Below are 14,787 nucleotides of genomic sequence, written 5' to 3'. Positions count from 1 at the left end.
GTCACCGTGGACACACGTGATAGGCATCGTTGACTTGGGGGCTGGCCGGGGTTCTAGGGGTCCGGGCCTGGCGAGGGAGACTGAACTTCCGGAGTCGAGGAGGGCCCGATACCGTCGTCCTCGAATCATGACGAAGGTCGTGGGGGCTCCTGGTGGCGTTTCCCGGTGCACCACGCAGCCGGTCATCCAGGCTTTGGGGGTCGGTGATGGTGGATCGGTGGGCATTGGCTCGTCGCGGGGACTGGGCGGTCTGTATACTGCGCGGGGGTGCGCCTCTGGCGTGCGTCGCTCCTGGTTCACCCTCCGGGGGAAAGGCGGCGCTCGCTCCCCGGCCTCCCGGTGGAAGGCTGCGTCCGCCAGCTCCACGGCGTCAACCAGCTCGGCTAGAGTTCTTGGACCCTTCATCCCGGCCGCCTGCTTCATTGAACGCGGTAGCGCTCTCAGCACCCGGTCGACTACTACTTTCTCGACTACCTGGGCCGGAGATGGCGAGTTCTCTAGTAACCAATGCTCTGCTAACCGCATCAGATCGGCTATTTGAGCGCGAATTGGCAACCGTGCTTTAAACTCCCAGTCATGAAAACGCTGTGCAGCCGCAACGGCTGAAAGCCCCAAACGCCCTAAAATTTCTCTCTTTAATTCACTATAGTTATTTTGTGCTGCTGCTGGCAATGAAAAATACGCCCGTTGGGCCTCACCAGAAAGCAGCGGTGCCAATATCTCCGCCCAAATTCCTCTCGCCCAACCCTCTGTGCGAGCGACAGACTCAAACATTTTGAGGTAAGCCTCAATATCATCATCTGCGGTCAGTTTAGGTAGTAGTCGAGCGGCGGCGGCGCGGGGGTCCGGCAACGGGACGGTGTGAGCAGCCGGGGCACGTAGTTCTGCCAAATATCCTTGAATCTGTCCATGTTGCTCCGTCAACAGTTCAAAGCATTGCTGCTGGCGGACGCTAACCTCGGTGAGTTGTTTGACCAGTTCTTCCATGATCTCGGGGAGCGGCGCGCCCTGAAAAAAACAGAACCGGAAGTGAATGGGGGCAAGATGGCGGTGTAAACAAACAGTGAGTCTTGCTCGTCGGTGTTCTCAGGCCCGGAAACTTGCCCGCATTCTCCACCACCTTGTGGCCGGGCGGGGAACAGCACGACAAGACAAGACTTTTAGTTGAGCCCCGGAGGGTGAGTTTATTGAACAGACTTAAGTGAAACGGTGAAGTGGCAGGTGAATGTGCGTCGGTGCTCCGTGAGAGGTGAAGTCCTTGTCGTGCAGAATTCCCCAGGAAGGTGCAAGCAAACGGGTAGGTGCTTGAAGGTGAGTTCGCGGTGGTGGCGGTGTCCAGAAGTGACGGTGGCCAATCGTTCACGGCGAATCTGTAGGGGGAAATGAGAGCAGAGAGCAGGTAAGCTTCAACCTCATCGGAGATAGTTTCTCAGTGATCTGTGGTGAGCAACCGGCTTTTGTAGGGGCGGCGTCCGTGAACGATTGGTCCGTGGTGATGAGGTCCAGGTGTTTGGCGTGAGTTGCCAGGGCGACGCTGATTGTGCCTCGGGACTCCCGCCACAACGTACAATTACAAAGTATAGTACATTTGAGGTATATGCGAATGCAGGTGGTCTACACAAGCTAATCTTTATGTCTGCACTATTTCTCTAGAAGAGAAATATGCTATCTCATAACCCTCTCACACAAGCGTTCAGCAATGTGATCATCTGTTATTGCTGCAGTCTCCACTATTTTGTTGTTGTTCTGTCTCTTCAGTTTTGTTTTCTACTATGAAAACACTGCCTTGGTCGGTGTTGCCACCTTGTGGAACAACAAATTAGTGAAAAAGTCAGTGTACGCATATAAAGCATGCATGGTAACAAAAATTAGATGGTGCACATACTATTCTGGAATTTGCATCACACTTACTGTATCCAGACAAGACAAGAGAGACATACAAAATGTGAGGAACAGTGGGTTCCAAGAACCAGAGTTGAGAACCACTGGCTTACGTTCCATAAGTAGTATTACTTTATGTAGTAATATGTCCCAAGGCAGGGCTGTGCAACTTCGGTCCTTGAGGGCCATGGTCCTGCAGAGTTTAGCTCCAACCGTAATCAAAAAACACCTGCCTGTAGCTTTCTAGTGATTATGAAGACATTGATTAGCATGTACAGGCGTGTTTGATTAGGGTTGGAGCTAAACTCTGCAGGACCGAAGTTGCCCAGTCCTGCACTAGGACATGGGTGCCCAATCCTGTTTCTGAAGATCCACCTACCTGCATAGTTGAGTTCCAACCCTGCTTCTTCATACCTGTCTGTAATTATCAATGCTTCTGAAGATCTTAATTAACTGGTTAAGGTGTATTTGATCATGGTTGGAGCTGAACTTTGCAGACAGGCATATCTCCAGGAACAGAACTGGGCACCCCTGCCTTAAGGTTCTACTATGAACCTTTTAGGGGTAAATAAGGTGTAAAATGTCCCTTTACATGCCCAGAGACAACCTGTTATGCCCCCAAAGGTCTGATTTTTGCACATTTTTCTTTAAGTAAAGTGGACTAACTTAGGACTAAAATTGCCCAGTCCTGCACCAAGGCATGGGTGCCCAAACCTTTTTCTAGAGATCCACCTACAGTTCAGTTTTAACCCTGATCCATCACACCTGTCTGAAGATCTCAATTGGCTTGTTTAGGTGTGTTTGATCAGGGCTGGAGCTGAACTTTGCAGAAAGGCAGATCTCCAGGAACAAGATTGAGCACCACCACCTTAAGGTACTACTATGAACCTTTAAGGGGTAAATAAGGTGTAAAAATGTCCCTTTAAGGGCCCAGAGACAAGCTGTTGTGCCCCCAAATGTATAATTTTCGAACATTTTTCTGAGAGTAAAGTAGACTAAACAATGAAAATGTTTAAAAAAGGACAAGCAAGCAAACGTGCTTCGCCACACACTCACCTTTCATGTAAAAGTACTTGTGATAGTACCGAGCCCCTAGGTCTGCATGCTCTATGAAGTAGTTACTTTTCCCCTGTGACTGGATATGGCTCTCCCTGGGCTCCTCTAACACGGACACAGCATTGTTGGGACTTTGAAGACTCCTCCACCTGCGCCTGCCGGCCTGCGGCAGGATGAGCCCCACGCTCTCCTCGCCACCCATTTCGTTCCGAAAGTGCGGACAACTGAGCAGGAGATCATTATCGTTCCCATCTCCTTCGTCCAGCAAGGACTGCTCTACATCTTCCGAGCCAGTCCCGCTTCCCGAGCCGCCCCCTCTGCCCTGAGAAACTGAGGAAGGTGTGGATTGCGAGAGCGGACGGAGCTGAGAGGCAGCTGACGCACCGGAGGTGATGTTCTTCTTGCGTCCGATGCTGTCCCGATTAGTGGCAGCCTCCGACAAGTCGAAGAGGATGCTCTGTATGTCATAGTGTGCAAAGTTGCGCACCCAAGCACCACCTGGGACTTGGTCACAGGAAAACTGAGGGGCTTGGAGAAGGGACGGTTTGGCCTTCTTACCAAGCCCCTCTGGTTTGGGAGGCTTGGCCGGTTTCGTCGTGTCTGCTGCCGGAGCACAGTTTCCTTGAAACACACCGTCCACCTCAGAAGGTGCCACTGGCAGACCCAGCAGAACGAACGGGTCTTTAAAGCGCAAAGCATTGGGGCTGAGAGCACCTTGATCTTCCACACCGGGATCTACACACTGGGTTTGTCTTTCTAGGGAGGACAGGCTACCATACTCTCGGTGGAGGAACTCACCCTGATTCATCCCAGCTTTGTCCCCCCCTACTCTGTGTAACTTCCTCCCCACTTGCCCAGCTGAATCCAAATCTCCAAGGGTGACATCACTGTTGCTGCGCTGCATTATGTGCCCACGACCTACTGTCCTCAGATTCAGCGCAGCTGCGCTGGGTGTGACACCCTCGCTGTTTGTCCCTTCTCCCTCTCTCCTAGGAGGCCATTCTAGCGTGACTCGTGTCCGCATGCTACCACCATCCTGCTTGGAGTCAAAGTTCACTCTCGCTAGGGGCGGGCGTGGACTCTGCCTGCGGAACTTGCGGATGAAGAGATCGTCTGACTGCATGATTTGAAGTTGTGGAAAACTCTCACTTTTCAGTTGCCCTTGCCCCTTTTCTTACACCTCCCAACCAAATTACTGCATCTGTGTGAATAAGCCTTGGGGAGTTGTCGGGGAACTCAAGTGACTGACACAAATGTTTCTGTTCTAGCCATGAACACCGAAATTCTCCAGCGCTGCCAGCGGATCTCCGTTCGATAGATTCCTCATTCACTAAAATATTCAGAAGGGCTCAGCGCAACCTTCTGCCTTGGAATAAAATAACAGCCTCACAGGCTCCAGAGATGATTTCAATCTCTCAGTAAACATCTTAAGGTCTAACATACAGGATTACTCTCATCATTAATGTTATAGGAACCATCCAGCAGAATGACTATGGTTGTACGTGGACTGACTGAAATTGGATTCCCAGTCTGGTTTATTCTGAGTCAGGTATGCCTCGTTTTGACTCTCTGTTCACGGCCGACCACTCTCTGTGCCCTTAGAGACCACGGCTGCATCCTCCACTGTATTCCTGAAACACAATGAAACAAATGTTATTATTAGTTGGTATGTGATAATAGATGTAGCATTTTTTGTGAATTACATTGTGTTGCATAGCAGTACATTATATGCTGTAGTAAACTCTGCTGCTGCACCACTTACTGTACTCTACTGTACTTTGCATTGATCTGTGAGGCTATTAGTGGGAATGACCGCTTAAAGTTATTTATATGAGAGTGGTTTGTTGATTGACTTTAAACAATCACTTAGTTCTTATATTAAAAGTGGTCAGACTTTTGTCATGTGGGCAAGGTTTAACAATCCAACACTAGGCAGAAAACTACAATCTGTGTATTTTGTAATGCGCTGAAGATGGAAATATGAGTAACCCTTTTCCCAGCTAATAAAGCATAAAGAGCACCACGATAGGCAAACGTGCCAGATATTCAGTGATCCATTTAAGCATAATTCAATAATCTCTGTGCACATGTGCTTTGTGAAGAGTGTTTGTAGTAATGTGGATACACAAGTAAATGTTCAAATACACTTCAAAATTTGGTCAAAATACTTGTCTTGGCGAGTATTGACACAGTTGATAATGTCTTAGTAATATAAACATGCCAAACATTTCAAATGAAAACTACTCACTGCTGTTGGCAGGTTAACTTTAGTAGCTTTAATAATAAGCAATAATGTAATATATGGAAAAAGGTAATAGCAAAAGGTAGACCCTTGAGAAACTATAGTCTCTGTTGTCTTTATTTGTTCTATTGCTTGTGATTTGCCTGTTTTGTTCTTATTTTATTATTAGATGTTTACTTTTCACCCGTGTTTAATTAAAGATTAAAAGAATTAGCTAGCAATAGCACTTTTTTGCTGTGGTATCAAAAATGACTTCACTGGTATTGAACTTCTGAAATTGTTTTACTTTGACAACTTTATTTCCAGCAAAATGTCTAATATAAAAAGGATAAAAGGATATATGAATCTGGAACAGCATTCCAAAAAAAAAGAAAAAAGAAAAAGAAAATATTTGCCAGTTTCTTATGAATCCAATTAATGTGTGTATATGCTCCAGTCTAGGGCTGGGTGATATGGCCAAAAATATTATTACAATATTTTTTTTTCTATATCATACAATATCGATGGTCTCCACATGTTTGTTAAACCTTAAGAATAACTAGTTTCTTACAATGAAACTGCACAGAATAACCTTTTAATTTAGAGCCCCATGAAATCCATTTAATTATCCACTAAATTCAGTTTTTCATTTTATTTTTATTTGTATTTATTATTTTATTACATTATTATTTTTTATTTTGTTTTATGATTTCATACAAAATAATATCTAATGAAAATATAACAATTAATTCACAACAAAACATTGCATTTTTATTTTCTGTCAAATAAGATGCTGCATAACAGTGTGTAAATTAAAATGTTTTGCTTTTATATTGCTTAAAAATAATAATATGTGACCCTGGACCACAAAACCAGTCATAATGGTCAATTTTGTGTTAGAATAGGAATCTGGAATCTGAGGGTGCAAAAAATTGCCTTTAAAATTGTCCAAATCAAGTTCTTAGCAATGCATATCACTAATCAAAAATTAAGTTTTGATATATTTACAGTAGAAAATTTACTAAATATCTTCACGGAACATGATCTTTACTTAATACAGATTTTTGGCGTAAAAGAAAAATCGATAATTTTGCACCATACAATGTATTTTTGGCTATTGCTACAAATATACCTGTGCAATTTAAGACTAGTTATGTGGTCCAGGGTCAAATTGTATTATTATTATTATTACAAATTCATTTTAGTATACAAAAGTAATTTATCTATGTCATAATTTCTTCAAGTTAAACCAAACTTATATTTCAAAGGGTTGTCGTAAAGATCTTTAATTTTCAGTTTGTATTTCAGTGCATATTTTCAGAAGACGTGTTCATGTGTTAATGTCAAATTCATGTGTTAATGTCCTCATATATTGAGACGCAGACACTGAAAACACCACAAGCATCTTGTGTGTTTAAGTTTGTGTATCAGACAAAACTGTGCCATTTATTCACACTATTTCACAACTATTTCAGCTATCTTTTCTAGTGAAGCCCCAAATTAAAATGTAACCAAACGTGTCCCAATCCTAATTTACACACACTGACTGGTTTTGAACCAGGGAATGTTCACATTAAGAACAATGACAACAACAACAAAAACCTCAAAGAACTTGAATGTTATGTGTATACACTACATGTGGCTGTGTAATTGGGCTTGTAATACCTGACACACACAAATGTATCTAAGAAATAATGCACATTTGTCTTGCAATAAGGGTGGGAAGAAATCCTGGGTCTATTTAAACGCTTGCGCAAACATGATGCGGTTGCTAAGGTAGAACAGTTTTCATTTTTATACACTTCCTTTCAGTCAAAAATAGCATAGAGACTACGGCGTACATCAGACCACATCCACCCAGCTGACCTGCACAATAGCTGCTCTGCTCACAGGAGGAGGGGGCTTCCTGCAAACTTTGCCAATACATCGGAAAGTACTCATAAAATATGTAACATTGTTTGGAAAGTCCAGGTTGCATTATTTTTTGCCTTACTCCATGCTCATGCACACACCCTTTTTCAGGATCTCTATCTCTGCATTCTGGTTTGTTAAAAATAAAGCTGCTTTAAAAGGTTCTTCACAGCGATGCCATCGAAGAACAATTTTTGATTCCACAAAGAACCATTCAGTCAAAGGTTCTTGAAAGAACCATCTCTTTAATACCTTTTTATCATCTGAAGAAGGTTTCTTTATGGAACCGTTTAACAAAACTGGTTCTTCTATGGCATTGTGAAGCACCTTTATTTTTTAGAGTGAAGGAGGGAGCGGAAGATTAATATTACAGAATCATGCCTGATAACTTTTATTTTAATAAATAATCATCATTAAGAGTTCTAAGGTATTAGATGTAGTGTCACACAAAGTTTGGCGCATGTAGTTTATTTTGAGACTCAATTAAATTGTGCAAATGACTTAAAACACTATGGCAAGCAGTTTTGTATTTTATTGTCACCAGTTTTCTTTGGCAAATAAAAAAATAGCTTTACAACGGCATTTGATTAGAATAAAGTCTATGAAATGTTCTCTTATTGATTTAGCACTAGTACAAACTCCAAACACAGAACTCTACCACAGCACTTCATTATATATATTTATATATATATTTTTTTTTTATCTCAATCGTGACATGATGACTTTTGACTAGTAATAATTTTTATTTTAAAGCTCTGCAATCAAATTTTTACTCCTTATCAAATGCAAAACTGTTTGCATCTGTTTACTCTTTCTCTTTCCAAATCTTGCTGAAGGTAGACATTGTCATTAATGGTTATTGGCATTTAGCCAACATATTCAACATTCCTCCATCCATCCATCTTCCATTTAACACAAAATACTGTACTACAGTCCATACTTTGAGCTGACACCCGGAGATACAGAGAACTCTTTCAAAATCAATGTTAATGCTCCGCAACTACTTTAACTCATTCTTGGCCTCATCCACTGCCCACTTTCCCGCCTGGCTTTTTTTTATAAAAGCCCTAATAAATATTCATGAGATACAATTAGCATAATGAGTTGCCTGTGAATAGGAAGCTGTAAAATGCAATCCCGACTAGTAAGAATTACCATAGAAGTCTTTAATTACATTTTTACTAGTAATAATGAATTTGATGATATCTGTAATGCTATTCCAACCTTGTAAAGATTTTAAATTGACTGGTTTTCTTAACAAATTAATAATTTTAGATATATATGAGTATATAATTCTGACTAGCCAAAATCTAATGAGTAGTTGTAATCACAGATTAGAATAGAATTATAGTCTAATTTAGACTAGTCATATTGAATTACAGATATATACGAGGTTTGCAAATCAAGAAGGTTACACTTTATTTTAAGGTCCAGTTCTCTAACAATGGCTTTTTAATATATGCTTCTTAATAGTTAGTAAGGTAGGTGTTAAGTTTAGGTATTGGGTAAGTATTAGCGATGTAGAACATGGTCATGCAGAATACGTGCTTTATAAGTTCTAATAAACAGCCAATATTTTAATAATATGGGCATGCTAATACAGTAAGTAACTAGTTGATAGTGACAAGAGTTACCATCAAGAATAACCTGAATGTGATTTTAGTCTTAATATCATTAGACAGCTCTCAAAATAGACTTCAACTGTATTTCTCAACTGTAGATCTCAAAAATTAAAAAGGAAGTCAACAGAGACAAAAAAAGATTCCAATAACTGAATTCTCCGATACAAGGATGCTTTTTCTTAATTAGTGTAATATATCCATACTTCACTAAGATTCTAATTAAACAGTACTTGGAAAAAAACACATGGCTATGATAAATCTGAGCATCCCTAATTAAATTGTATTATAAATATCTAAATCCGCACTAGTCAGAACTAATTTATCCTAGAAGCTTTAGGATAAATTGGCTTGCCATTAAAGACACTAGAATGTGTTGGCATATGCATATATATACTGCATATCTCAACTATAGATCTCTAAAATTAAAAAGGAAGTCAACTAAGACAAAAAAAGATTCCAATAACTGACTTTTCTGATACAAGGATTCTTTTTTCTTAGTGTAATACTTCACTAACACTCTATTTAAATAGCACTTAGAAAAACACACGGCTATGACAATCGGAGCATGCCTAGTCAAAACTGCATTATAAATATCTAAATCTGCACTAGTTACAACTAATTTATCCTAGAAGCTTTAGGATAAACTGGCTTGCCATTGAAGACACTAAAAGAATGCTTTGGCATTTGGTCAGATGTAAAAAGCATCTTTGAAAAAATCATTATCATGCAATGAACTTCAAAAATTTGTTTATTATTAAGTTCAGGTATCGGGTAAGAATTACATATAGAATATGGTCATGTAGAATAGGTGCTTTATAAGTTCTAATAAACAACCAATATTTTAATAATATGGGCATGTTAATACAGTAAGTAATATGATAATTGTTCCCTATATGTGATTTTTATTAGTCTTAATATCATTAGACAGCTCTCGAAATAGACTTCAACTGTACATCTTAACTGTAGATCTCTAAAATTAAAAAAGGAAGTCAATAGAGACAAAAAAGGATTCCAATAACTGAATTCTCCAATACGGGGATGCTTTGTTTTTTAAATTAGTGTAATACTTCACTAAGATTCTAATTAAACAGTACTTGGAAAAAACACATGGCTATGATAAATCAGAGCATCCCTAATCAAAATTGCATTAAAAATATTTAAGTTTGTCACAGCTAAATCATCCTGGAAGCTTTTAGGATAAATTTGCTTGCCATTGAAGACACTAAAAAAATGCGTTGGCATTTGGTCAGATGTAAAAAGCATCTTTGAAAAAAATGATCATGCAATGAACTTTAAAAGTTTGGTAAATGCACAAACCTCCCAAGACTATTTAGTTTAACATCTGTGCGTCTTTTTTTAAAATTTGTCCATATATTATTAAAACTTTCAACGTTGTATTTTAAGCACAGGCCTTCTTATGTTTGCATTTAATCAATGCATGTCTCCACACGCATCCACAGATGTCTGGGCTAAACCCCGAATATCCACTGACCCCAGAACCGCCCTAAGTAGATCATGTCATTCTCCGCATCGTTTTTGTGCTGATGTGCCTTTTCTTTCGTAAAAGCATCCATGCACTAAATTGCATCCAAATGTCGCCAAAAAGAGGGCAGTGCAATGAGAGCAGTGTGGATGCTGTTAATAATCTGCCTGCCTCCGACTCACCAACGCTTAAACAAACCTCTTTACCACAAAACGAGCGTTTATGAGCATTATACCAACAAAGGCTGCTCGCACAGAATAGACGACGATGTGAACCATTGCCTGCTACATTTCAGCGATGCCAACCGGAACAGGACGAAGTAACCGAACGAACAAAGAAGCGAACGAGCACATCCTTTCTCACTTACAGGACGCCGCTACTGTCTCCATGCCGATTGCATCAGTGGCATTCGGTGTCACTCGCATTAAAAACAGCGTTCTCGAATGCAACTCACCGACAACAAAGCGATGTCTGACAGCTGTCTGGTCTCTTCCGCTCTCCCCCTCGGGTATTTCTCGTCGAACTGACGTCTTTAGGGCTAAACCGTAAGCTCGACGAATATGTCGTTTTTGCACAGCGACTTCCTGTGATTTGCAACCTCGGGAACAGGTGCAGTGGTGCAGCGAGCCCTTCCGATGCGCGCTCCAGTCAAGCTCCAATACGCGAGCACTGCGGTGATGTATTTTAAAGGTGAACGACGAGGATTTGACGGTTTCATCTCTCTCTCTTTCTCTCTTTCTCTCTCTCTCCCCTCTCTCTCCCTCACACACACCCGGTTCAGCGAGTGTCCTGATCTTATTTCACACTCTCCTCTCTTGAAAGAGACGGGGTTTCTGCTTAGTGCAGATTTCGGGGCAAAATATGCGCACTGAGCAAATGCAGCAGAATCCAATGGCAAATAGTAAATTGGTGAAAATGGTGAAATGTTGGAGGAAATAAACAATTCGCACATCCAGGCTAATTGAATCGCCAAGATGGGTTTGTTTTGCACTTGTCAACAGCAGTTAAACAATGCAAACAGAGATTCAACACAATCTGCAATTGTAATGCATTTCGTGCTCATTATGTTGTGCATTTGACACATTTGGTTATTTGCGCACTGTCTATTTCCTCTTTCTGATATGGGAAATTACTGACACCCCATTCTCAGTCCACCGATTCAAGTTTCAGTTTCACTTCCAATTTTCTGACATTTTATATAAATGTAGTACACTCTTAAAAATAAAGGTGCTTCACAATAGAAGAACCTTTTTTGTCTAAATGGTTCCATAAAGAAGCTTTAACATCTGACGAACCTTTCTGTTTCACAAAAGGTTCTTTGTGGCTCTTCAGATTATAAAAAGGTAAGAAAGAGATGGTTCTTTAAAGAACCTTTGACTGAATGGTTCGCTGTGGAACCAAAAATGGTATTTCTATGGCATCACTGTGAAGAACCTTTTAAAGCACCTTTATTTTTAAGAGTGTAGGGTCATTCTACAGAAACGACCAGTTTTCTGTCCCTAGACTTTACAGAAATATTACAATTGCAATATTACAATTACAAAAATACATAATAGGCTTACCATTTTTTATATTTTAAGATGAAACAATATGTTATTTAAACAGTTACACCTTCCTGAGCTATCAACGTGGCATTATTTTTTATTATGTATATAGAATTCCAAGTGGCACAAAACTGCTTGACCCCACAGCCGTGTACAGAGGGAAAGTGCGTTATTTTAGGGTCAAAAACAAGATTTTCAACCATTTAAAATACAAAGTGTATTCATAACTATCAAATATATCATGTAAATTGCATAAAAAACAAACAAAATGCCAAATAAAAATTAAAAAATATACACTGTGTGCGTGATTATTAGGCACGTTGATATTGTGGTCATTTTTTTTTCCAAGCACATTTGACCAATTCCAAACCACATCAATCTTAATAACTACTATTCATTTTGTATTTAATTATTTATAAGTGATATATAATTGTCCAAGAAGGCTGGAAGTGAAAACTCCTTATATTCAGGTGTGCAGAATTATTAGGCATATTTTCTTTCACAGATAAAATGAGCCAAAAAAGAGATTTACCTCAGACTCAAAAACTATTAAATGCCCATGAGAAGGATGCAATACTAATGCAATACTGGAATTTGCAAAGTTAAGGCATGACCACCGGACAGAAAAACATTTGTTGTGTCTGCATTGTCAGAAAAAAACAGGTGGAGGAGAAAAGATGCATGTTAATTGCAAAAAAAAGTAAGAATTAATGTTAAGAATTAGATATGAAACCATCAGGAACCATTTAGTCTCCAGCGCCACCGTTTTCCAGAACTGCAACCTACCTTGAGTCTCCAGAAGTGCAATGTGTCAGGTTCTCAGAGACTTTGCTTAGGCAAAAAATCCTAAAAAAATGACCATCAATTAATAAGAATAACATTCTGAAGTGTTGTGAAATACATGGAGACTGTTTTTTATAGGCTTTATAGACAGATGAGTTGAGAGTGGCTCTTGAAGGACCAGCACCACATCCTCTTGTAGCACTCTTTCCAGTTTATCCTCCAGAATCTGGCAGTAAGTTTTGGGATTTCAGTTTTAGTCCATCTCCTATCCTGAAATGCCTGTCTTGCAGAGATGGACCAAAACAAACTCTTAAAACTCTTAAAAGTGAGGTTCATTTTTTAGGATTTTTTGCCCAAGCAAAGTCTCTGAGAACCTGAAAAAATATAACCACAATATCAACATGCCTAATAATTATGCACACAGAGTATAATGAAAACAGTGGTCCATTGAAGCTGTCACTGGTGTTACCGTATTACAAAAGTCAAAAGTTGAAATAAAAAAAATCACACTGAAAATCTATGAAGACGGGCCCATGTTAAGTCCACTGTCTCTTTTCAATTATCAGAAATTTTCTAATTTATCTCCTGATTTCATAAGAAGCTTTTAGTTAACGTCACTGGTGTGACTTACTTTATTGTTAAGGAATTGTACAAAACTAGAGTACAAATGGATAAAACTACTTAATTTAGTAAGTATATCATGATTGACAACTTGTGGTTTGATAACTAGCAGCAGCCATTTTGTTCATGAAAATTGTCACTGGTGTTACCTTCCTTGTGGATAAATAAATGTAAAAAATTGTAAAAAAAAAAAAATGATTAAGCTGTCATTTATGTATATTCATAAAGTCAAAAGGTAATCTAATAATGGTCTAAGTTTAAAAGTTAAAAAAGAAATAAATCAGGGCTTGAAATGAACTTTTTTTTTTACCAGTGCTACCAACTTTAAAAAGTTAGGAGCACCAAAAAAAAAATAAAAATTAGGAGTTATCATTTTAGATAATCATATATTTGCACAAAGCTTTCGTTAACCCATTCATGTCTTCTGCACAGCCTAATAATTGAGCCCTCAAATACATTTCTTTTGGGCCTTTTGAATTTTATCGACTGTATTTGGGTGTTAATAAAACCACGTTGTTTTTAAGAAAATATTATTTTTTAAAGCACATTATTGCCTTGTGTTTTGTTTGTACGTTTCTTGGTAAGAGGACATTTTAAACTTTGCTGTGGAGACTAGTGCATGTCTTTTGTCATTTATGTTTACGCTACATAAAACATTTAGGATGCATTATCAAACATCATAAATATTTCATAGTGTCAATATGATTCTCTCACCTGTTTTCAGTTTCAGGTGCATCACCTGCTAATGAGTTTTTTTTTAATGTTGGGAGTTCATGCATGATTCATTGGTAGCTGGAAATAGATGCAAATATGTAGATACAGTATGTAGCTTATTACTATTTAATAAAGGGAGTAATATTACATTTCTTCGAGAATGTATGCCTTTTTATGGACAGCATTAAAAATTATTGTTGTTGTCCTGTAATTAATTAATTCAAACATTTGCATGATATATAAAAAAATCAGTCTTAAGTAGCACAGGTTTATTTGTAGCAAAAGCCAGTATGCTGCATGACTCAAAATTATCAATTTTTCTTTTATGTCAAAAATCATTAGGATAATAAGTAAAGATCATGTTCAATAAAGATATTTTGTACATTTTGTACCATAAACATAATATATAACTACGTTTTGATATGTTTATGGTACAAAATGTACAAAATATCTTTATTGAACATGATCTTTACTTATTATCCTAATGATTTTTGACAATATTTAGATTTTTTTGCACCCTCAGATTCCAGATTTTCAAATTGTTTTATATCAGCCAAATATTGTCCTATTCTAAAACCATACATCATTGGAAAGCCTATTTATTCAACTTTATGAAAATTGACCCTTATGACTGGTTTTGTGGTCCAGGGTCACATATATACAGGACACAAAGATTAATAACCTTTATTAGTACAGAAAGTCTGATCATAGGGTCAAAATATGAATAAGTGCCACTTAATTTATTCACTGGCAAATTCGCAAGCACTAACTTAAATAAGCATTAAAGGATACATGTATTTATTACTGTAGTTATTACTGCCAAAAGATGCACTTGGTTGCACCTGACCTTTAACACAAAAACAATTTTATTGCCAGAAATGTTCCTTCAAACTAATTTGTAAATGGACCTGAATCTAATTCTTAATGTCCCCCTGCAGTTAATAATTTTTA

At 38.8% G+C, this 14,787-nt stretch overlaps 1 protein-coding gene across 1 annotated transcript; it reads right to left on the bottom strand.

Annotated features, from left to right (window-relative positions):
* Nucleotides 1-1,705: 1,705 nt before the first annotated feature.
* On the bottom strand, nt 1,706-4,552 carry LOC141330796 (signal-induced proliferation-associated 1-like protein 2). Its single transcript, XM_073835558.1, has 2 exons — nt 2,938-4,552; nt 1,706-1,803 (listed from the first exon to the last, which is right to left on the bottom strand). Exons 1-2 carry the CDS (start codon nt 4,058-4,060, stop codon nt 1,706-1,708), a joined length of 1,221 nt encoding a protein of 406 aa, XP_073691659.1. The 5' UTR covers nt 4,061-4,552.
* Between the last annotated feature and the right edge of the window lie 10,235 nt (nt 4,553-14,787).

This window comes from Garra rufa, chromosome 3, assembly GCF_049309525.1.
Source record: "Garra rufa chromosome 3, GarRuf1.0, whole genome shotgun sequence".
NCBI lineage: Eukaryota > Metazoa > Chordata > Actinopteri > Cypriniformes > Cyprinidae > Garra > Garra rufa.
This window is presented reverse-complemented; position numbering and strand designations above follow the sequence as displayed.

Coding starts and splice junctions, on each gene's coding strand:
- LOC141330796 (XM_073835558.1), bottom strand. CDS start 4,060: ATGCAGTCAGACGATCTCTTCATCCGCAAGTTCCGCAGGCAGAGTCCA. Junction 1,804..2,937: donor CAAGTACTTTTACATGAAAG/GTGAGTGTGTGG, acceptor TTGTTCCACAAG/GTGGCAACACCGACCAAGGC.